The following is a 23,785-nucleotide window of genomic DNA, read 5'->3' as shown; positions in this document are numbered from 1 at the left end:
AAAAGCAATATAAGAAAAAAATGAATCAGAAAAGAAGTAAAGGTGGGAACGAAATCTCAAACATAAGATGAAATCAAAACCCAGTTGACCCCGTATTCAGATGATGAGCAGAGAATTTCCCTTTGATCCGTCTATCTATTCGTACAAACCAAACAAACACACGCTATTTCTCTCTCTCTCTCTCTCTCTCTCTCTCTCTCTCTCTCTCTCTCTCTCTCTCTCTCTCTCTCTCTCTCTCTCTCTCTCTCTCTCTCTCTCTCTCTCTCTCTCTCTCTCTCTCTCTCTCTCTAGCTCTCAGTCGTTCTTCTTCTTAATCATCGACGTCTCTAGATTGTAAATAGCCTTGGATAAAGTGGACTCAAGCTCGTCTTGAGGAACGACTGGTTGGTAGATCTCCTGATAAACTCGATGGAGTTGACCTAAATCGGGTCATTTAGTCGTCGGTTGTATTCTGCTGAATTTGGTAGATCTAGAGAGGAAAATAGCTCAAGGAGGTGATGGAAAGAGGAGGAGACGAGGCGGAGATCTGGGTAATCATCGGGGTATCAGATCGAGATGGAGTTATGGGCTCAAAGAACTGAAGGAAGAAAGAGGGCGGAGCAAAGTTAATCAAGATAACGCGATGGCAAGTTTTTTACAGTCGCCAATTGTTATTACCTTGCGACGGCAAATTCTTGCCGAAGTAAACCGTAGGAGTTGGCGACCACAAGTGGCGACGGAAATTAATACGGTTGCATAACTTTTACACAATTGCGACGGTCAAGTTTTGCCGTCGCAAAAAAGTAGGCTTTAGCGACGGCAATTGCACGCCGACGCAAATTGGTGAAGCCAATTGAATTCTTTTTTGTAGTGACATTAAACACTTAGAAAGTTTGATTGATTAAAGCCAAGAATACAAGTTGGAACGCCATACAAGCATGCAAGACTCTTCATTGATTTACCTAAGGAATTATACGTTTTCTACTTAGCAATTATGACCTAGAACGCTAGCATATCTTAATTTGGATTCAATTACATGCTTAATTAATATTCTAAGTTTGCAACCAAAGAACACAAAACACATAAAAGGTGGGATTGAAGCACAAAATCAATGAACTTATATCATCACATATTAAAATCGCAATTTTATGTCTTCTAGAAACCTAAAATGTTTTCATGCTTCATGATCATTGGAAACTAAACATCAATACATAAACTTTATTCTCACTAATATTTGAAACATCCATTTAAAACAAAAACCTAAATCGCCAGAATAATTGTTTTTAACGTTACAAACATAAGAAACCAAAAACAAAAGATAAAAGGACATGGTTACACTTTTGAAGAGATTCAAGGACTCAAGAACGACTTCAAAAGGATGGAGGACGTTGATGATGACTACGGTAAGGAGATGGAGATGCTTCATGACCTCAATGCTTGAACAATGGAGAGGGATCAAAATTTAGAGAGTAAAGGGGAGGATGGTGTCTTTTGATTTTGGGTTTGATGATGATAAAAATGTTGCTCAATGCTCTCTATATATAGAGGAATCTTTAGATGTCAACCCTAGCTCTCCTTCTTCAATTCAGATTCACTTTCATTCTTTGTGTTGATGTAGATTTCCTCTTAAATTTTCTCACTGCTCCACATCATCATGGCTGCAATATATCCTCCAAATCAAATATGGAGTAGAAACCTTCCCCAACTGTTTGCACTCTTGATGGCTCGCGTAATCTCAACCATATATGTAGCCTGCATATTTATCTTCCCGTCTTGCACAGTATTGACAATCAAGCAAATCACCATTAATTATCAAATATCTTGATTACTAATAATAATCTGATAAATACCGAGATTTGCCTCTAGATTGCTTGGTCTCCAATTATGGTTTATTTAGTCTCTTAAACAATATATTCCAAACTTGTCGAAAATATATAGCTTGGGCCCGGATGTTAACCCGATTCCTCCGAGTTACCCCTTGTCAGGAAAAAATGTTAATTTTGGGTTCAAACAATTGTTGTCTCTAGCTAGATGAAAGAATTTCATGTCAATAGGAAAATCCAATTAAAAATTTAATTGACCACACAAGCAAGTAATAGTGCCTAGTAGTAAATCAATTGCAACAATATAAGAAGGAATTCTCCAGAAAAATCTTGATCTAACGAATCGAAACAAAGAAAGTTTCATCAAGAACCATGTGTATGATTTCACTGAGCTTTCATTAATTAACAGATACATGTCAATTTTAGTTTCGAATAGCTTGAACAATTAATCTATATGTATATATAGGCCAATGATCGGAGGGAGACCGGGATCTATGGTTATTTGGAAGAATTGAAGCTATGTCGAAGTGGAATCAGGACAGAGTGTTGGGTATAATTAGGGGTAAAAATAGAAATAGATGATAAATTTTTGTGTGTTAAGTATACTTCGATTTTTACTGGGTACATTTAAAAAGACCCTAAAGTATGTATTATGAAATGCTACTACATCAAATTCAAAGATAACAAAAGTAATACAAAACGTTACTAGATGGAAAATAAACCTAATCAGTATTCTTTGGCAATTATGCAAATTTTCTTACTAATGAAATATGTAACACATCTGAATATTATGGCCAGTTTGTTGAGAGCTCAAGCAATGTATCAATAGAATGATCTTTAGTTGCTCAGAGAATGGGTTAAACTAAGGTAATAAGTAAGTTTTTGCTGGATAAAAGTCTCTAAAACCTAAATTAACCAACATTCCACAAACTCAAACCCAGAATTAACTAGAATACAGTACGGTTTCTTTGAGGTCCAAACCAGTCTTTTGAGCATATCATTAGAAATGAAAATTGATCGAGAGGTTTCACATTTTCAATATGGACATTGGACTATAGACTAATGGTCATTGTCATATCTATGGGTGAGTGTGATCCTAAAGCTGAACATCCTGATCCTGCTTATTTCTTTGATCGTTTTCTGTAGATGAGCAAAAGCCACGTTAGGTTGGAGTGGTGCTCCTTCCTATATTTTCATTATTCATATTTGGATAGTACAACGAGGGGATATGGAGGCTAAACCTCATGGTAAAATACAACAATCCTCAATAAAAACGTACAACCTGAATGATATCAGGAATTCAGAGTGTCCTCCACCCAATACTCATCCAACATGGATGTACGTACTAAGCAAAATGAGCAAGTCTATGTTTAGGGTTTAGGGCTTATGAATGTATTAACATTACTTGAATATATTCTTTTGGATTATTATCCAAAGAAACTCTTTTGGTGTCTTGCATTAGATGAAGCACTAGATATTATCTACAAGGTTGTATGAGAATCTAGGCACGCTGATCTTAGCCTTGGCATGTAGCTTTTGCATCAATGTAGTGGAAAAGACTGTCCAAAGACAAGATTACTTCCTGTGTTTATGAAGGCTCCCACTACAGCAGTTGTCAAAAGATCTTATCACTAAACAAAAAGCAGACCTTTAACTTTAAGTAAAACAACTAACGGAAAAAGAAAATAAAAAAATCAGCAGCTGGATACAAGTCCTGTTTTCTAACAGGTATCAAGATAAGGCCGGGCCGCCGGGGTTTACCTCTTGACGTGAGTCGACCCGGGAAAGGATGGATAGAGTTGCTCTCTCCTCTAGCAACCACTCTTCCCTTTGTTAAGGATTGTTGGGGTGACACTGCAAAGCTCGCCGATCATCATGGTAGTGGAGGGACCCTAATATTTACCTTTGACTGTACAAGTGGATGTAAAGTTAGTGATGGTTGCATATGTAAGATCAAATATGGACTTAACACATATCATCATAAAGTAATTGATGATTAGCTAAATGTCAAACCTAGTTTAACATGGATACAAACTATAAATCAATACTTGTAACTTAATGAAGCAGTGTATCTATTCATTAAGGTAAGTAATCCTATTCTTAGTCTGCAAGAAAGACTACAATGAAGTGTTACATTAGGAATCTAACTAGGAAACCTAAACCGATATGGATAGCTTTAATGGGAAGCTTCTTGAGGGTTAAGTCTCCTATATATACAGATGAATTGGTCCCTGATTACTACCGACGTTTTTGCATATTGTTCTGTCCATTGAGAAGCAAGTTGGTAAGTAACAGAAGACCATATTCAGTGATCGTATTAGCAACTGCATAAGATGGAATCCATGCCAGTGATTGCTGAAGGTAAGCCTTAATCCCTTTTATGATTGTGTGCATATGTTGTGAGCATGTATATGGTTATTTTACAATTGGTATCAGAGCATAGGCTCACAAGTATCAAAATCGTTTTAGGGTTTTGCAAAACAAACACAAAAAAAAAAAAAAAAAAAAAAAAAAAAAGGGTTTTTGCTTTACGGATCAAGTAACTGGTCAGGTAACTGACCAAGTCACTGATCAGGTAACTGACCATGTAACTGGTCATGTAACTGATCAAGGTAAGTTACTTAAGTTGATTGCTGCATCTGGTTAAATATCAAATTCATGCTTCCGCTGTGATTTTTAGCAGCAAATTGGGGAAAAAGCAAAAACAGGTTTTTCTGCGAAATTGATTTCGATTCATAGCATGATAATTGAGTTTTTGATTGTGCTCAAGAACCCTAGTTGCATTCCCGGCGTGCGTTAGGTTAGAGTAGATGGTGACCGGATGAAATTTACAATTTCTTGATTGTTATGTGGTTTCTTGGAATCGAAACAATTTTGATTGTGCTTGAATATGCATGATGAATTGATTGATGATATGGTATTGTATCTGTGATTGTGTAAAATTGCATGAAGAACAAAAATCTCCCAGATTTTGTTTACACATTATTATTAAAATTGACAGATACGAGAGCTTAATTTTCTTACAAGGATGAATCTGGGTAGAATATAAAGTTAAAAGCTCATGGGTTTTGTGGTTTTCTGTTGGCATAAGTGATTATGATGCACAAAGCATTCTTCATTGATGTTGGCAGAAAACAATGATCAGGTAACTGACCATGTAACTGGTCAGGTAACTGACCATGTAACTGGTCAGGTCACTGACCATGTAACTGGGCAGGTCACTGACCATGTAACTGGCCAGGTCACTGACCATGTAACTGGCCAGGTCACTGACCATGTAACTGGCCAGGTCACTGACCATGTAACTAGTCAGGTAACTAATCAAGTACCTGATCGAGTGACAAAACTGAAATTGTGTTTTGTGTTTTAAAACTATGCTTCAGTTTTATCTTCCAAAGAAGTGGTCAAGTATGGTTTTAGAATACAAAACAGCAATATGCATGCTTGATGAAAATAAATACGGATAGTTAGAAATTTTTCTTCTGTCTAAAGATGTGGATAAATTTCTTTGGATAACTTGTTTTCATTGAACATGGTATATTGATAAAGAACTCCAGAATGTTATGCTTCTGCTCAAAAGTGTTGCTTAACATTGTTTTTAGTTATGGACTGATATGAATGCAAGTATGGATTGTTTAGGTTTTCTGTATGTTCTTGCTTTGGTTGCTTAAAGCTAAATAAAACGCAGAAAACTTAATGTTATTTTCTTTACAAATTAAGAACTCACATGAATTTTTGTTTTGCTCCTTAGGTAACTCCTACATGAACTTGAACAGTGTCTTGATGTTAACTGGAACCAACTATAGAGCTTGGCTTGATTCTGTAGAGAACTATATGGGAATGCATGAGAATATAGACTATTGCTTTACTGAGGATAAGCCTATAGAGTTGAATGAAAAGAGCACCAAGAAAGAAACTGACCTTTACAAGAAGTGGCATAGATCCAATAGAATGGCTAAGAATCTCATTCGTACCTCTATGTCCAAGACTGTCAGGGGAAGTATAGAAGAACCTGAGCTAGCATCAGATTTTCTGGAACTCATAGGTGCTAAGTTTAAAGAAAGTGAAAAGGCAGAAGCAGCTAGACTAACCAAGGAGTTTCATGATTTGAAGTACATGGGTTCAGGGGGAGTTAGAGAACATATTATGAAGATGATCAATATAAATGGCAGACTCAGGGAGCTCTTGATGGGGGTTAGGGATGAGCAGGTAGTGCATTATGCACTTCATTCCTTGCCTAACAGTTTTAGTCATCTAAGAACCAGTTACAATTCACAAAAGGGAAATTGGACTTTAGATGAACTTATATCCATCTGTGTTGATGAGGAAGCTAGGATCAAGGAAGAAAAAGAACCTGCTACAGCCATAAATCTTATAGAAAAGCCTAAGAAGAAAAAGCCCCAGAACAAGCTCAAGCCTACCAAAGCCATAACTAAGAGTTCAACAGCTGCAGTGGCCAAGGAAAACAGGCCATTTAGGTTCAAGTGCTACTTTTGCAAAAGAGTAGGACACATAAAAAAGGACTGCACCGGCTATAAAAATTGGTTAGCCAAAAAGGGTAAGATTTTTTCTAATACAGTTTTTTCTTTAGAAATTAATCTTATAAATGTTGAACCACAGTCTTGGTGGATAGATTCAGGCTCACCTATTCATATTACTAATTCCTTGCAGGGATTCATAAGGAGCAGAATCCCAAAAAGTGATGAAGTGAACCTGTGTGTAGGCAATGGCATGAGAGTGGCAGTCAAGGCTATTGGAACCTTAAAGCTCGATTTAGGATTAGGAAAATTGTTAGTTTTGGACAATGTTTTTTATGTACCTTCCATGAGAAGGAATTTGGTTTCAGTTTCTCTTTTAGTAAAATCTGGTTGTAGACTTGTTATTGATAGTAATGGAATTCTTATTTCTAAAAATTCTGTTCAAATTGGTTCTGGTGTTATCTCGAATGATTATTTACAGTTAAGTTGTTCAACGGCTCAACAAGAAATTTTACTTGTTGAAGATAACACAAACAGTACTAGCACTTTAACAGGTGTTAAAAGAACCAAACTAAATGAAAAGTCTGCATTTTTATGGCATAGAAGACTCGGCCATGTTTCAAAAGAGAGACTGAAAATATTGGTGAAAAACAAAATCCTAAACGAACTTGATTTTTCTGATCTAACAGATTGTGTGGAATGTTTTAAGGGAAAAATAACCAACACAAGAAAGAAAACTGCATATAGAAGCCAAAATTTATTAGAACTCATACACACAGATATATGTGGACCATTTAGGCATCAAACTATCTGTGGGAATGTGTATTTTATCACATTCATTGATGACTTTTCTAGATACAGTTATATTTATCTACTTTCAGAAAAGGCACAAGCATTGAAAGCCTTTCAAATCTTTAAGTCTGAGGTAGAAAATCAACTAGAAAAGAAAATCAAAACAGTGAGGTCAGATAGAGGGGGAGAGTTCTATGGAAAGTACACTGAATCCGGCCAACAAAAGGGTCCATTTGCCTTGTTTTTGCAAGACAATGGAATTAAAGCTCAATACACAACACCCTATAATCCACAACAGAATGGTGTTGCAAAGAGAAAGAATAGGACTCTTTTGAACATGGTTAGATGCATGATGTGTACAACTGGCTTGCCTAAATTTCTGTGGGGTGAGGCTTTAAAAACTGCAAATTATATTTGTAACAGAACACCTAGCAAAGCCATAGAAAATACTGCTTTTGAGCTTTGGTGTGGCAGGAAACCTAGTCTTCATCACTGTCATGTTTGGGGATGTCATGCAAAAGCTAGGATTTATAATCCAAGCTTGAATAAACTTGACCCCAAAACTGTTAGTTGCTATTTTATAGGTTATCCAGATAAATCTAAAGGCTATAAATTATATTCTGCTCATCATTCACCTAGAATTTTTGAAACACATCAAGTAAAGTTTCTAAGTGAAAGAGTTCACAATACAAACCTTGAGGATTTAACCTCAGATTTTGAGGAAATTGTGTCGGATGAGAATTTAAGTGTAGCATTGCCTTTAGAACAAGATGTAACTGATCATGTCACTGGTCACGTAACTGACCGAGTCACTGACCATGTAACTGTACCTGATCAAGTCACTGCCCATGTCACTGACCATGTAACTGCCCAAGTAACTGTACCTGGTCAAGTCTCTGACCATGTCACTGACCGAGTAACTGCCCAAGTAACTGTACCTGGTCAAGTCTCTGACCATGTCACTGACCGAGTCACTGACCATGTAACTGTACCTGATCAAGTCACTGCCCAAGTCACTGCCCATGTCACTGACCACGTAACTGGTCAAGTAACTGAACCTCAAAATCCTCCAGTAGCTCAACCTAGAAGATCACAGAGAGCAAGAAAACCAACTTATGGGGGGGAAGAGAGTGACTACATTGTTTATCTACAAGAAGCAGAAATTGAAATGGACTGTGCAGAGGACAATGATCCAACTACATTTAATCAGGCCATTGAAAGTAGTGAATCTCATCAATGGCAGCTAGCAATGGAAGCAGAAATTGATTCCATGAGCCAAAATGCAGTTTGGGAATTAGTTGAACCTGACCCAAAACAGAAGCCTATAGGTTGTAAATGGGTTTTCAAAACCAAAAGAGATGCAAATGGCAATGTAGAGAGACATAAAGCAAGATTAGTTGCCAAAGGTTTTACACAGAAGGAGGGCATTGATTTTACTGAGACTTTTTCTCCAGTTTCTACAAAAGACTCGTTTAGGATAATCATGGCTTTAGTGGCTCATTTTGATATGGAGCTGCACCAGATGGATGTTAAAACAGCTTTCTTGAATGGTGAACTAGATGAAGTGATTTATATGAGGCAACCAGAAGGTTTTGTGCGAGCTGGAAGTGAAAACTTAGTGTGCAAATTAAGAAAATCAATTTATGGCTTAAAACAAGCTTCTAGACAGTGGTACAAGAAATTTGATTCTGTGATTTCTACTTTTGGATTTACAGAAAATCTTGTTGATGAATGTGTTTATTTGAAGACAGTTGGGAACAATTTTATTTTTCTGGTACTCTATGTGGATGATATACTTTTGGCTAGCAGTAACATTAAATTGCTTAAAGATACCAAGAGTTTTCTGTCAAGGAATTTTGACATGAAAGACTTAGGAGAAGCATCCTATGTACTAGGTATTGAGATTAAAAGAGATAGGGCACAGAGACTACTTGGTTTGTCTCAACACAATTATATTACCAAAGTTTTAAAGAGATTTGGTATGGAGAAGTGTGCAGCTGGAGAAGTTCCCATGTCCAAAGGAGATAAGTTAACCAAGAAGCAAAGTCCCAATAGTGATGTTGAAAAGGAAAATATGGAGTCAAAGCCTTATGCCAGACTTGTAGGAAGTCTCATGTATGCACAAGTCTGCACTAGGCCAGACTTGTCTTTTGCAGTAGGGATTTTGTCAAGATTCCAATCTAATCCAGGCCATGAACATTGGGTAGCTGGGAAGAAAGTGTTGAGATACCTGCAGAGAACTAAAAGCCATATGCTAGTTTATAGGCAAGTGGAGGATCTGAAACTCATTGGATTCTCAGACTCGGATTTTGCAGGGAATTATCCGGACTCCAAGAAATCGACTTGTGGATATGTGTTCATGCTTGCAGGAGGTGCTATTGCTTGGAAAACCATGAAACAAACACTTGTTTCAACTTCTACTATGCAAGCTGAATTTATTGCAGTATATGAAACTGTGTGTGAAGGACTTTGGATTAGGAATTTTCTCATGCAGACCAAAGTATTGAGTCACATTGTGGCTGGAACACTTGTGATTTATTGTGACAATGAGGCTGCAGTTTTCTTTAGCAAGAACAGTAAAAGGTCAAATAATTCTAAACACATTGATCTAAAGTATTACAGTGTTAGAGAAAGAGTAAAGCATGGTGAAATAGCTGTTTTGAGTATTGACACAAATTCACAGCTAGCAGATCCTTTCACCAAGGCCTTGTCAGTAGCAGCATTCCAGAAGCATACAACAAGCATTGGAGTTTTAGCTAATCTAGATGCTTAGGTTCAGTAGAGAGTTAGCGCAATTGGAGCAATTTAAAATTTTAAGGTTCTTGAGTTCTTGTATTTTCAGTTGTGATATTTTTGACTTTTGTTTATCACAACTTATTTGTAATGACAGTTTTGATTATCAATAAAATTTTGAGGTATTTCCAGTTATGATTTTGCTGCAGCTTTATTGTTTTGTTTTGGAAATTATCATCTTGTTTTGAATATCATACTTGCTATCAGATGGCTTAAATCATGTATAGCATGATGTTGAGGTTCAAGCAATAATTTTAAGCCATTAGTGTTCAGTAAATTTGCTTGAGTTTCTGGTTCTAGAAACATAAAGTAGGACCTAATATATGTTTACTTGTTGATACACATTAACATATATTGTATCACTTCTGGTTTGACATATGTGGATTGCAGGAGCTTATGTTTGTGGTTTTGAAACTCTGCATTTTTGTTAAAATGTATACTGTTTCTTGCTCTGCATAAGTAACTGTGATCTGACCATGTTGGAATGGATTTTCGATTTGAGTTTGTTATCTGGCGCGCACTTCAGTAAGTTAAGTAGGTTTTGATGTTCTCTGGTGCAAATCATCGAGCATGATATGTGTGAGTCCAAGGGGGAGATTGTAAGATCAAATATGGACTTAACACATATCATCATAAAGTAATTGATGATTAGCTAAATGTCAAACCTAGTTTAACATGGATACAAACTATAAATCAATACTTGTAACTTAATGAAGCAGTGTATCTATTCATTAAGGTAAGTAATCCTATTCTTAGTCTGCAAGAAAGACTACAATGAAGTGTTACATTAGGAATCTAACTAGGAAACCTAAACCGATATGGATAGCTTTAATGGGAAGCTTCTTGAGGGTTAAGTCTCCTATATATACAGATGAATTGGTCCCTGATTACTACCGACGTTTTTGCATATTGTTTTGTCCATTGAGAAGCAAGTTGGTAAGTAACAGAAGACCATATTCAGTGATCGTATTAGCAACTGCATAAGATGGAATCCATGCCAGTGATTGCTGAAGGTAAGCCTTAATCCCTTTTATGATTGTGTGCATATGTTGTGAGCATGTATATGGTTATTTTACAGCATATATTATGGGCCTCAGATCAGTAACAATGTTAGTGTACAAGTTTTGCTCATGTCCCGTAATTTAGATTCTTTGCAAGCCATGAAACCCCTCCTGCAGCTGCCGGAAATCCCTCCTGAATTTCGCAATGATCCATGCGTGAGGGCAGTTGGTCCAACCGAGTGTTGTCTTGTGCATCGAGGAGATCACAAACTGTGCCTTATTCTTCACAAATATTTCCTCGCATTATACTGTGACACTAATGATTTGGAGGAAGGTTACGAACTAGTTGATCGATCATACCGGCAAAAACAAGGGGATTCTTCATCTCATGACGTTTGAATATCAAGTTACTCCCGACTGTAGAATAGCTGTAAATCTTATGTAATTATGATTCTTATTTATTTAGGTTATCATGTAATTATAGGAATGATTGTTTCCTATTAGGGTTAGACTACTCCTCTTGTCCTTGTATATATACCCCTTTGTGGGATGAATAGTATTATTATTGAAAACCCTAAAATCAAAGTATTCTTTTCTACTTGGTATCAGAGCATTGTTCAATCCTTTGAACTTGCCTGCATCCTTTGAATCCTAAATCCTGAATCCTGAATCCTGAATCCCAAAGCACACCACAAACCGCTGCGTACCACCACCATTAAAATCAAGCCATCCCTGAATTTTTTGAAACCCTAGAAAAACCAAACCTGAAAGAAAAAAAAAACAAACAAACCCCAAATTCCTCAATGGCCGTTCAACGCAGACCAGGTCCTCCTCCAGGCTTCTCAGGTCCTTCTCCACGCCGTCCTCATGACAAACCAAACCCATACGCAAACAAAAATGTGTTGTCTGTGGGGAAGTAGGTCATACCAAGGAGCGGTGCTATGAAGTGATTGGCTACCCTGATTGGTGGGACTTCACCAGGAAACTGCGAAAGAATCCTGGCAATGCGGCTATTGCTACTACAGAGGAAGAGCATCTCGACAATGCCTCCGCTAATGTAGCGCAGTCAGGTATGAAGGGTAAGGCTACTTTGAATAATACATGGATAATTGATACAGGTGCATCTGATCATATGACCAATGACCCTAGTCTTGTGAAAAACCTTAGACGTTCCTCTCAAAATATTGTCTCTACTGCTGATGGTACTCCAACTCCGGTCACCGGAGAAGGTTCTATTGTTGTATCTGATACCTTAACCCTTGAATCTGTCCTAGTTGTTCCCTCACTAGCTTATAATCTCCTATCTGTTGGTCAGATTATTTTAGCACTTGCATGTATTGTGACCTTCTATCCATCTTTCTGTGTGTTTCAAGACATTCTGACTCGGCGGATTCTTGGTTATGGTGTTAGAAGGGGAAAATTATACTACCTGGATCTGACAGAGACTGGAGAAAACCAGAAGCATCTTTTGGGGCAAGCTAATCAGATTAATGGGGTAGAGAATGCAAAGGAAGCAGTATGGTTATGGCATCGCCGTTTAGGTCATCTATCTTTTAGTTATCTTAAGAAGCTGCAACCTCATTTGTTTTCGGTTGTCAGTGATTTGGATTTCCATTGTGACATTTGTGAACTGGCCAAGAGCCACCGTATTTCATATTCACCAAGTCTTCATAAAAGTCCTGTTCCTTTTATGAAAATTCACTCTGATGTCTGGGGTCCTGCAAAGATTCCTTCTCTTTCTGGAGCTCGGTATTTTGTAACGTTTATTGATGATTGCACTCGCATGACATGGGTGTCATTTCTGAAGAATAAGAGTGATGTATTTGGAATGTTTATCGAATTTCACAAAATGGTGGCAACTCAGTATCAACAATCCATCCGAGTGTTTCAGTCTGACAATGGTGGAGAGTTTGTGAATGGCCCTATGATTGAGTTTTGCCGGTCACATGGAATTCGTCATCAAACCTCCAATTCTTATACTCCTCAACAGAATGGGTTAGCAGAACGGAAGAACAGGCAGTTGATGGAAGTTGTTCGTGCTTCCTTATTTGGCATGAATGTACCTCGGTCCTATTGGGGAGAAGCAGTAAAATCTGCAGCATATCTTATCAACCGTACTCCTTCACGGGTGATTGAGTTTCAGAATCCTCATCAGAAGCTTCATACATTTTTGACCATCCCTTCTATGCCTAATTTGGAGCCCCGGGTGTTTGGGTGCACAGCCTATGTTCATATTCCCAAGCCTCAACGCAACAAGCTTGATCCCCGTGCCCGTAAGTGTATCTTTGTTGGTTATGCTGACTTCCAGAAGGGTTATCGATGTTATGATCCCCTTACTGGCACTTTACATGTCTCTCTTGATGTTGCTTTTCGTGAATCCGAGCCTTATTACTCAGGGGGAGTTTCTCAGTCTTCCCTTCAGGGGGAGAGAGGTTGTGAAGGGAATCCTCGTTCTATTATTGATTTTGATGTCTTTGAAGACTTGGAAAATTTGGAGGATACATTTGAGGGTAGGAAAAATTTGGAAACAGAAAATGCAGTTGCCGAACAGAGCATTGTGAATTCCAAAATAGACAATGCGACTGCCGAACGAAGTGTTGCGAATTCTGAAACAGAAAATGCGACTGCCGAACAGAGTGTTGTGAATTCCGAAACAGAAAATGTAACTGCCGAACAGAGTGTTGTGAATTCCGAGACAGAAGAGACGACTTTTCTGGATAGTTTGAATCAAAATCAAGACGTATCTGAAGCTCACACACAAGATATTCCCCCTTCTATATCACCAACTGAAGATCCCGGTCAGAATGATCCGCCTCAGGTACCCCTAAACTTTAATGAATCTTCTGGGTTAGAAAGTGTCGAACCTAGGAAATCACAAAGGGTTACCAAGGGAATTCCTAAGAAACAATATGAACCAGATATCAAAGCCAAAGCTAAATACCCTATAGCTAATTTTATGTCTAACCATAGGATTTCTGGGTCACATGCACTTGTTATTGATCAATTATCTACTGTATCTATTCCTAGTAACGTGCAGGATGCATTAACGGATCCAAAATGGACAAAGGCGATGAATGAAGAATTGGAAGCTCTTCAAAAGAATGCAACATGGGAACTAGTACCTATGCCGGTTGGAAAGAAGACTGTAGGGTGTCGTTGGGTATTTACTGTGAAGCTTAATGCAGATGGAACTATTAATAGATACAAGGCGAGGTTGGTTGCCAAAGGATACACACAACGTTATGGGATTGATTATGAGGAGACTTTTGCACCTGTGGCAAAGATCAATACTGTTCGGATTCTAATCTCACTTGCAGCAAACAAAGATTGGCCCTTACACCAGTTTGATGTGAAGAATGCGTTTCTTAATGGGAATTTGGAAGAAGAAGTGTACATGGATGTGCCCCCAGGTGTTAAGAATTACCCAAGTGAAGTTAGCAAGGTGTGTAAATTGAAGAAGTCTTTGTATGGCCTGAAGCAATCTCCAAGAGCCTGGTTTGGGAGATTTTCAAAGTCCATGAGAGCCTTTGGGTACAGACAGAGCAATTCTGACCATACCTTGTTTATCAAGCGCAAGAATGGTAAGATTACAGCTCTTATTGTGTATGTTGATGACATGATTGTTACAGGGGATGATCCGAAAGAGATGAATGAGTTACAAAAGTATCTGTCAAAGGAGTTTGAAATGAAGGATCTGGGGCAACTGAAGTATTTTCTGGGTATTGAAGTTGCGAGGTCTAAGAAGGGAATTTCACTGTCACAGAGGAAATATGTTCTTGACTTACTTACTGAAACGGGGATGCTGGACTGCAGTCCAATTGAGACACCCATTGAGATGAATCACAGACTTGCCATTTCTCCTGATCAAATTCCAACTGATAAAGGAAGGTATCAACGTCTTGTAGGAAGGTTGATTTATCTTTCACATACTAGACCTGATATTGCTTATGCTGTGAGTGTTGTCAGTCAGTTTATGCATTGTCCTAGTGAAGAACATATGGATGCAGTTTTTCGGATTTTGAGGTATTTGAAGATGGCGCCAGGTAAAGGATTACTGTTTGAGAAAAAGGATGAATTGGAAGTTGGGGATACACAGATGCAGATTGGGCTGGTGATAAAACTGACAGGCGTTCTACATCTGGGTACTTCACTTTTGTAGGAGGGAACCTTGTCACTTGGCGTAGCAAGAAACAGAAAGTTGTGGCCAGATCAAGTGCAGAAGCTGAATTTCGAGGTATGGCACATGGAGTCTGTGAAATGTTATGGATTCGTAATGTCCTGAAAGATCTAGGTTACAAGCTTAGACAACCTATGGATTTGCATTGTGATAATAAAGCTGCAATTGAGATTGCACATAATCCAGTTCAGCATGATAGGACAAAGCATGTGGAGGTTGACCGTCATTTTATTAAAGAAAATCTTGACAGAAAGGTTATTCGTTTTCCATTTGTAAACTCAGAAGAGCAGTTAGCTGATGTTCTTACTAAAGGTGTGTCCAGGAAGATATTTGACAGCTCAGTTGACAAGTTGGGCATGATAGATATCTATGCACCAACTTGAGGGGGAGTGTAGAATAGCTGTAAATCTTATGTAATTATGATTCTTATTTATTTAGGTTATCATGTAATTATAGGAATGATTGTTTCCTATTAGGGTTAGACTACTCCTCTTGTCCTTGTATATATACCCCTTTGTGGGATGAATAGTATTATTATTGAAAACCCTAAAATCAAAGTATTCTTTTCTACTTTGTTGGAGAGGAAATATCCCACATTGGAAAGGTGACAAATAAAATATAACTTATAAGTGGGTGGATCTCACCCAATTGTACCGAGGCCTTTTGTGATTAAAACCCAACACCTAACGGGTGGTTAAGTTGGGACAGTATCGGTACAATGGTGGGCCACAGGCCACGCTTGTCGCTGTTTAACATGGTATCAAAGCGGGTCCTTCTCCAATTGCGTCTCCACGTAGGCACGTATCATGAGCCCAAATTGGGGTTCCCTGTATTGCCATTGAAATTACCAAGTGTCCAATGAATGTGGGCCTTGGATTGTATTGACCAAGTCTCTGATATGAGGCTTGTGTCCCAATTTCCAATATGGGAATTGGATGAATGAATTTCACGTGCAGACCTAGAGCTAGGTTGCACGTGAGGGGGCGTGTTGGAGAGGAAATATCCCACATTGGAAAGGTGACAAATAAAATATAACTTATAAGTGGGTGGATCTCACCCAATTGTACCGAGGCCTTTTGTGATTAAAACCCAACACCTAACGGGTGGTTAAGTTGGGACAGTATCGGTACAATGGTGGGCCACAGGCCACGCTTGTCGCTGTTTAACACCGACTTGGAAATCGAGTACCGACTTCTCACTACTCGCAACTTTGAGTACTATAACAAGCTGCCTAACAATGAATATGCAACGTATACCAATCGAGCCTGTCTGACTAAAGCCTTCGTCATCTGATCGGAGCTGTAGTTTTTTCTTTTTTGATTGATATTATTTTTTGAATTAATTTCCTCAGGACGCTAGTTGTATTGAAGGTAGAATCAAATTGTATTTCGTATGATCCTCCCGTTACAGGGTGTTTTCCAAGGCTTAAGGTGCTTCTTGTTTCATTTATGAATCCTGATGGGCCCCATCCAGTTTTGATACTCTATACCAATTGGAGCTGAGTTTTGGTGCTTACAATAACTGGGAATTGCTAATAGAGTTTCTCAAGAAATCTCCAAATCTGAAACATCTCGTCTTAAAAAATAAGGTAAGACCGTAAGATAGTGTTTTCACTTGAGATATGCAATACCAATGTGCAGCTCTCTACTTACTCTCATTTCATTCTTCCTCTGCATAATTTCCAGGGCCGTAAACCGTATTGTGAATTGGATGAGCTTAAAAGTAATCTGGTTAGTCCACCAGTGTCACCATATTGTTTGCTTTCATCCCTAGAGACTATCTCTATTAAGCAATTCACGGGACAACGGGATGAGAATAAAAGTGCCCGAATATTTGTTACAGAACGGTGAGGTTTTGAAAACAATGTAGATCTATATTATGAATCCTGTTGACAACAATGACTTCGGCCACATATGTTCAGATTGCTATTCCCTACTCCGCCCTCGGTTTTCAGTGTCTTTGGACTTTGAACCATCTCTAGCACTACCCCGGCATGGACTGTAGAGGGTGAAATATCGTATAATGATGTCTATTTTTACATATTAATGGATCAAAACCGATTTTTGATAAAAGAATACATAAAAAAATTCATACGCCACTTCTGCAAGCTCCCATTGTGTGTAACAAGCATGTAAATCATAACATTGATTCTAATTATTGAAACTTTCAATTGCAGCATTGTTGCTTATCAATTGAGTTCTCTTAGAGTGCATAAACAAGACGACTCACGTAACAAGCAAAAAAAAAAAAACATTCATTTAAAACAAAAGAGCTCTTGTCACATAAAAGTTAACCAAATTCTGAATCAAGATAAACATTCCAAATAAAGTTCTTCATGTTAAAGTGACTTTTAAAATACATGACATCTAAAGAGACAGATATCTACATTTTTTACTCTATAAACATAATACTGGTAATCTATAGTAAAGATCAATGATTCAATGCCACTCTATTCCTCCCAATGTGGTTGAGCCCACTCCTTCCCACACCTCATTGACTCCAACTTCTTCATTGTCAATACCCTCCATGTTGCAGTCCCACCAGCCACAACCATTTTCATCTGCTAGCAGAAAACATCAAAATGAGAAACTGTTAGAATTAAACTGATCAAATAGAAACAAAAAGGAAGAAAATAGTGATGGAAAAAAAAAATGTTGATACCAGTTATGACTAAAGAAAAAGCAAACTTACGGTGATCATAAACATGTCCTGGTTTCTCCTGGCTTATGAGACTATCAGCCCTTCTCTTTTTTAGCTTGGGTTTTGGATCACCTCCAAGAACTGCAAAATACTTTCTCGCAGTGTGTTTGTCATCCCCATCTAAATAGTTGACAGTTGAAAGTGCAGGAGGGGTAGAGAAGTCAGAATTTTAAGCCAAGACATAAGAAATTGAGAAAGAAAGAAAAAGGGATAAAACTGTAAGAGGAAGGCAGGTGGAGAGGAAGGCAGGTGGCTTGAGTTTATTATATACAAGAAGCTCATAACATCAAAGTGCTAGAAGTTTGTTGTTTGCTGTCATGCATATTGTGGTGCGCACTCTAAGTAGAAGTATACAGCCTGCAAACTGAAACATGATGTCTTCCAACTCAATTGTCCATATTTTGTGTTTCTACTTTATCTAGATTCTGACACACTAAGTTCTATTATCAGTCTAAAAACTTTTTAGCAATACCATATGACAGTGCATTCATTAGAATAACCAAAAGTGTGACAATGTTGCATGCACTCTACTGATTCTATTTATTGTTCACAATATCCGAGTGTTAATTTCTGCTAAGAACATATCACAGAAAGTAAGCAGAAGCAATTCTAACACTTTTATGAGTTCTCTGGTTAGCCTAAAACTTCCTAGCAGTTTGACAAACTTATGACACTATTCATTAGAATAAAGAAAAGCACAATAATATTGCATGCACTCTCTACTTCAGTCTATTTAAAATGTTTCTTACAAAATATCCAAGTACTACTATCTCCTAATGACGTGATCACATATAGTAAGCAGACAGAACTCATTCTGGTTGACAGGTTCAATTATCAAAGGTTTAGTCATCCTCCTTTCTCCTGCAAGGACAACATATTTACTCCAGATTACAGAGCTTAAGAACACCACCACTGAATGGAAAATTATAGATCATCTTGTTTGATAATTAGTGCACTCAAAGGCATAAGACTTGAAACCTAAAGACATGGAAAACCAATTACACTACAATCCCTCTTGTCTGAGCTTGTTTGTTCCACTGATAAGTTTACAAAACCAAAACCTTGACGGCATGAGGACCCATACTTTATTCCAAGAAAATAATGATCTTCTATATCAAAGAAATTAAAAAGTGATGATTCTTGAGTTTTTTGCTATATAAGACTATAGAACACCCCCTATCCTGACCCTGCAACAGTCTTTAAACTTGTGCATCATTCAAGAGATAACAACATGGGGGCTTAGAACTCTAGTGGTTAAGATCATTTACCCAGACACCCGAGGTCCCAAGTATAATTCCCTCCTTCCCCATTATCATTTCATAAAAAAAGAGGAAAATAACAAGTACTGATAGGTCACCCAAATGGACATAAAAATAAAGCTTATGGTTTTGTTTACATACATTATCTTGTCTACAATCTTACTAGTTCATGTAATAACTTGTTTACTAAACTTTAAGAAGATAAATGTTTGCCGATAATATTCTATGTGCTCTCTTTTTCAGCCGAAGAGCTTAGATGATGGTTTAGAAATTAAGGTGGCAGGGGATTGTCCACCCTTCTTAAAATCCTACAGTGCAGAAACACATGTAACCCCAAAAAGAGGCAGAAATTTTTTTTTCCTCGTAGTATATGTAACTTTATCTTCGTCTAAGTATTCTTCTTTCATATTGTAACACCTGTGCAAATTAAATTAAGTTGATGAACTGTAGAAGATTAATCTGTAGACAACTAAGTGGATAAACAATAACCATACAGTTTCCTATTACTTTGTATACTGCTAGTATATGAACCTTAGTTGGTAAACTGACATCAATCAGATTTCGTGTTTGGTGTACCCACATGTTTAGAGATACCTATACATGTCTATGCATAAAATTGTATAAGAAATTTTTTTGTAAGATTTCTACTCAGTCTTATACAAACATGGAAAACTAGACCATGTGTACAGTTTAGTTCTGCTCAGCTCATACCAACCTGCATCTAATGGATATACTGTTTGCAACTTTGCAGCATACGGGTGGAACTGTTCAGATACACAGCTAATAGAAATCAGATATATGCCTCCCTTGCCAAAGAAGGGATCCATTTAACACAATGGCTCAACCTCATCAAAAGACTCCACTCGACACACTATAACTACATTTCTCAAACCAAATTGATAATCCTTCCATATTTGTACTTCTTTTATAATTGAGCAGTAGCACGTACAATCATATAGCATGAGTGTAAATTGTCTTGCTTGAGAGTTAGTGCACTCAAAGGCATAAGACCTGCTAAAGACGTGAAAAAAAACTGATAATCTTCCTTGTCAACTAATAAACTAAACTAGAAATTATTGACAACACAGGGGATACGGCCAATATAATAATGAATTCATTTTAGACAAAGAATATGCAAATTGAAAATGAAACTGAATTGTGATTCTTGATTTTCTGCAACATAGCATTCAGGACACAACACCCCTATCCTGAGAAGTATCATTTGACTTTTTTGAGTTGGGATTGTTATAATAATCTTTTTCCTAATCATTGCAAAATAAAGAAAGGATTCAGTTTGCAGTTATATTTGTTCTTCCTCTTTCCGGGGGAAAAGAAATTACTAGGGGAATCTGCCACAAAAGCCAATTTTATTCTAAGAATACATTGCACCAAGTAATTGAGATAGGATGGCAAACCTTTACAAGGGTGTCTCCTTTTTCTTGTTTCTGGTAAATCATCTCCGTCAGGACATGGTGCTTCACCAGCACTTTGTGAAACTATAGATTGCCCTTTTCCTATATCAGTGTGCTTAAATTTTTCAAATGCCAATGCTACAGAACTCTTCTCTGCTTCCCCTCCTTTCTTGGCCTCAATTTGGTCATCAGTGGACCCACTTAAATCTTTCAGACCCAATAACGACAAGAATGGCCGCGACTTCACCTGAGAATTAAAGTACGTTCATTGAAATCCAAAGTTTAGAATAGGAAAAGGTCTTTGTTCTTACTAATTATGCTCCATCCGCTTGCTTACATACCTCAAGAAATAGTAAAATTTTTATGTTCCAAAAGTTCCATTATCTGGTTTTTGAAAATATCAATATATGTTTAATTTATAACTTTTTTTTCCCTCCTTTGGCCAATAAAAGCTTCATTCGAAACCGCAGAAACTGCAGCAGCACACCAGTAAAACCAGCAAGCAACCATAATCTTCAGCAGAAGCAGTCACTCCCAATTCTTATCAACATCATCCTGAGGAGCAGGAATATCATTTTTGAGAATGCAGACCAATGAGAATGGAGGGTGCTGAACCCAAGTTTCACATTCCATCCTCATTTTAGCTTGCAAAAGCAGCCAATCCACTGCAGAGTTAGCTTTCTTTGCACACATTTCCATCTAAACTGCTGAAAATGTTGTTGATGAGCATGATAGATTTCTCACTTAGTGCCACAAGCTTTTTGAAACAGCATCATACAAAATGTTAGTCAGTCTCCACCACTACATTCAGAAAACCCTTTGACTTGGCCCAAGCCAATCCCTCAAAAGCAGCAGATGGATCATTTTGCACAGAAGAAATAGCACATATTGCTTTTGTCATTCCATCAACCACCATACAACTTGGATCTCGTGCATTACAAGAAATACTGGCACTGTTACTTGCACATTCCCGAGCCCATCAGTATTTAATTTGATCACCTCAGGAGTTGGACGATGCTACCCTTCAATGAAGGAGGATTTTGATTTTGAAGGAATAGTAATCATCTCCTTTTGGATAACAGTTGCTAGAAATTCATAAACTGCATTAGAATCTCTATCAATGGCGCAATGAGATTTGGATCAGTATGCTAATAACATGTTCACATAGACTAAAAGCTAACCTACACTGAATCTCCCTCTGCAGCACCTTGGTCAGAAAACAACCGAACAAACACCTTTCCCAACCAAGCATCAAAAGTAATGATATCAGCCAAGATTAGTTTAGTTCATAGTGCAGACGAAACCAAACCCCCAATCTCACAAGGGCAAAGAAGTAGCACATGCTATACTGTTTCCGGGAGCTCCCTTTTGAGTAGTTATACGTTGTAAGATTGGAGCAGCATCTCGATAGGAGATATTTAACCTTTGGCAATAATGCAGCATGGCATACCAATCTCCTAACCAAATGAGTCGGAAGCTGGTATCGAATAACAGCTTTGCGACAAGGGGATTTATGATACTATGATCTTACAGAGTAAACACCACTATTCTCATATACAAAGTTCCCAATACAAAATGGTATGGTAGCAATGGCAATAATTTCTAATTCTGCCTCAGATAAAAGATGTCTAACAGGCTCCAAATTCCATTGAACACCTTGTTAAAGTAACATTTTTTTTTTCCTTTCTGAAAGTACTTATTAAAAACATGATCCAATGAAGAGGAATGCCCCTTTTGGTTCTTATAATCGGTCAAAATGGATATACATCTAAATAAAACTCATAATCTGATTTTGTATTTGCAACCAAAATGGGTACCTTTACTGTCTTGGGTGTTCCAGAATTGTGCTTCAGCCTCTGTTCTGGAATGTCCGAGAGCGACCCATGCGAGCCCTTATCCGCATCATCTTCTGCAACCTTGACACTAATTGAAAATGCGAAAAAGATTACATCTTGGACCGAATTAGTGTAAGAAAAAAAAAACAGAGAGAAACAATTTGGGATTGGGGTCAGCCTTACGGGATTTTACTGCGGGAAGAAAATGATGAAGAAAGTGAGCGCTGCCCCAAGACCCGAAACCCAACCGGAGTTTTCTTGGACCTCATTCCTACTCTCTCTCTCTCTCTCTCTCTCTCGGCCTTGCAAGTTGGATTTGGAATTGTTTTTGTCTTGGGAAAAGGGGAAATCTTTCGCGCCATTAGAGGACAGAGAAGTTTAGGCGCCAGGTTTTGAAACTTTTACATTTTTTTTTTTTTTGTTCAAGTAGGTGATCGAGTACGTGTGAAATCTAATGGTGAGACCCATTAATTTATTTTTCAATGAGAACTACTTTAACTTGAATTTAAATAGATTTCTAACGATAACTATCGGCCAATCGATTTTATTTTACTGCTCCTGATTTTCTTATAGTTGCAATTATTATAGCATATCTCTGTACTGTGTAATTCTTTTCGATCTATTCAATAAACGGTTGACCTCGTTGGATTCAAAAAAATAATCCACATTGACCATAGACTAATTCATTTAATTAGCAGCAACCCACATACTACTTATTGTCTTATTAGTTAGGGGTATGCAAAATAGGCCAAAACCGGCCAAACAGGCCAAAACCGACCGATAAATATGGTTTGATTAAGGTTTTTTGACTTTAAAAATTGAAAATCAGTTCTATACCGAACCAAACCATTTATTAACTGGGTTGGTTTGAATTCTCTTGTACTTAAACCGCATAACCCAAACCGACCGATATGTTTGAAATATAAGAGAAAAAGTTTTTTTTTTTATATATATATACACATAATAAATGAATTTGTCCGGTTTGTTCTAAGTAAGTTCTAAATCTCCAGTTGTAACTTTATTCTCAAATGATATACTATCACATTGAATTCAAGGCCCAAAGGCCTAAAACCTTGGTATATAATAGCTACAATTTTTTTGATCCTTTCATATCACATCCCTGATCTCTCAATCTCTCATTCTTTGATCTATAATACTATCATATTTAGCTAGTATTGATGGCTAAGTTGTTAAATAAGTGAATCACTTTGAATCTAATTTAGGTTTAAGTTTTGGACTATATGTTTTGGATTTTGATTATTGAATTTTAAATTTAGATAATTTAACATAATTTCAATTCTTGAGATTGAATTTTTACTATGATTTTTTTTCATAAATAGCATGTTAATATTATATAGGTGAAAACCGTCTAACCGACCAAACCAAACCATCTTTAATTGGATTGGATTGGGTCGGATTGAGCTTCTTCTTTTTTTATGACCGGTTTTCTAAAATGCCAAAACCGCTCACTTTGGCATAGAGACAGTTTGGACTCAAAACCGATCCAACCTAATCCGTGTGCAGCTCTATTATTAG

At 37.5% G+C, this 23,785-nt stretch overlaps 1 protein-coding gene across 1 annotated transcript; it reads right to left on the bottom strand.

The window, feature by feature from the left end:
• Window positions 1-17,330: 17,330 nt before the first annotated feature.
• On the bottom strand, window positions 17,331-22,550 carry LOC112195979. The gene is made up of 5 exons (XM_024336227.2): window positions 22,433-22,550; window positions 22,232-22,337; window positions 20,418-20,661; window positions 17,735-17,863; window positions 17,331-17,603 (listed from the first exon to the last, which is right to left on the bottom strand). Exons 1-5 carry the CDS (start codon window positions 22,516-22,518, stop codon window positions 17,482-17,484), a joined length of 687 nt encoding a protein of 228 aa, XP_024191995.1. The 5' UTR covers window positions 22,519-22,550; the 3' UTR covers window positions 17,331-17,481.
• Window positions 22,551-23,785: the final 1,235 nt, after the last annotated feature.

The sequence above is a fragment of the Rosa chinensis genome, chromosome 4 (genome assembly GCF_002994745.2).
Source record: "Rosa chinensis cultivar Old Blush chromosome 4, RchiOBHm-V2, whole genome shotgun sequence".
Taxonomy (NCBI): Eukaryota; Viridiplantae; Streptophyta; class Magnoliopsida; order Rosales; family Rosaceae; genus Rosa; species Rosa chinensis.
The sequence above is the reverse complement of the archived record's forward strand: the minus strand, read 5'-3'. Positions and strand labels throughout refer to the sequence as shown.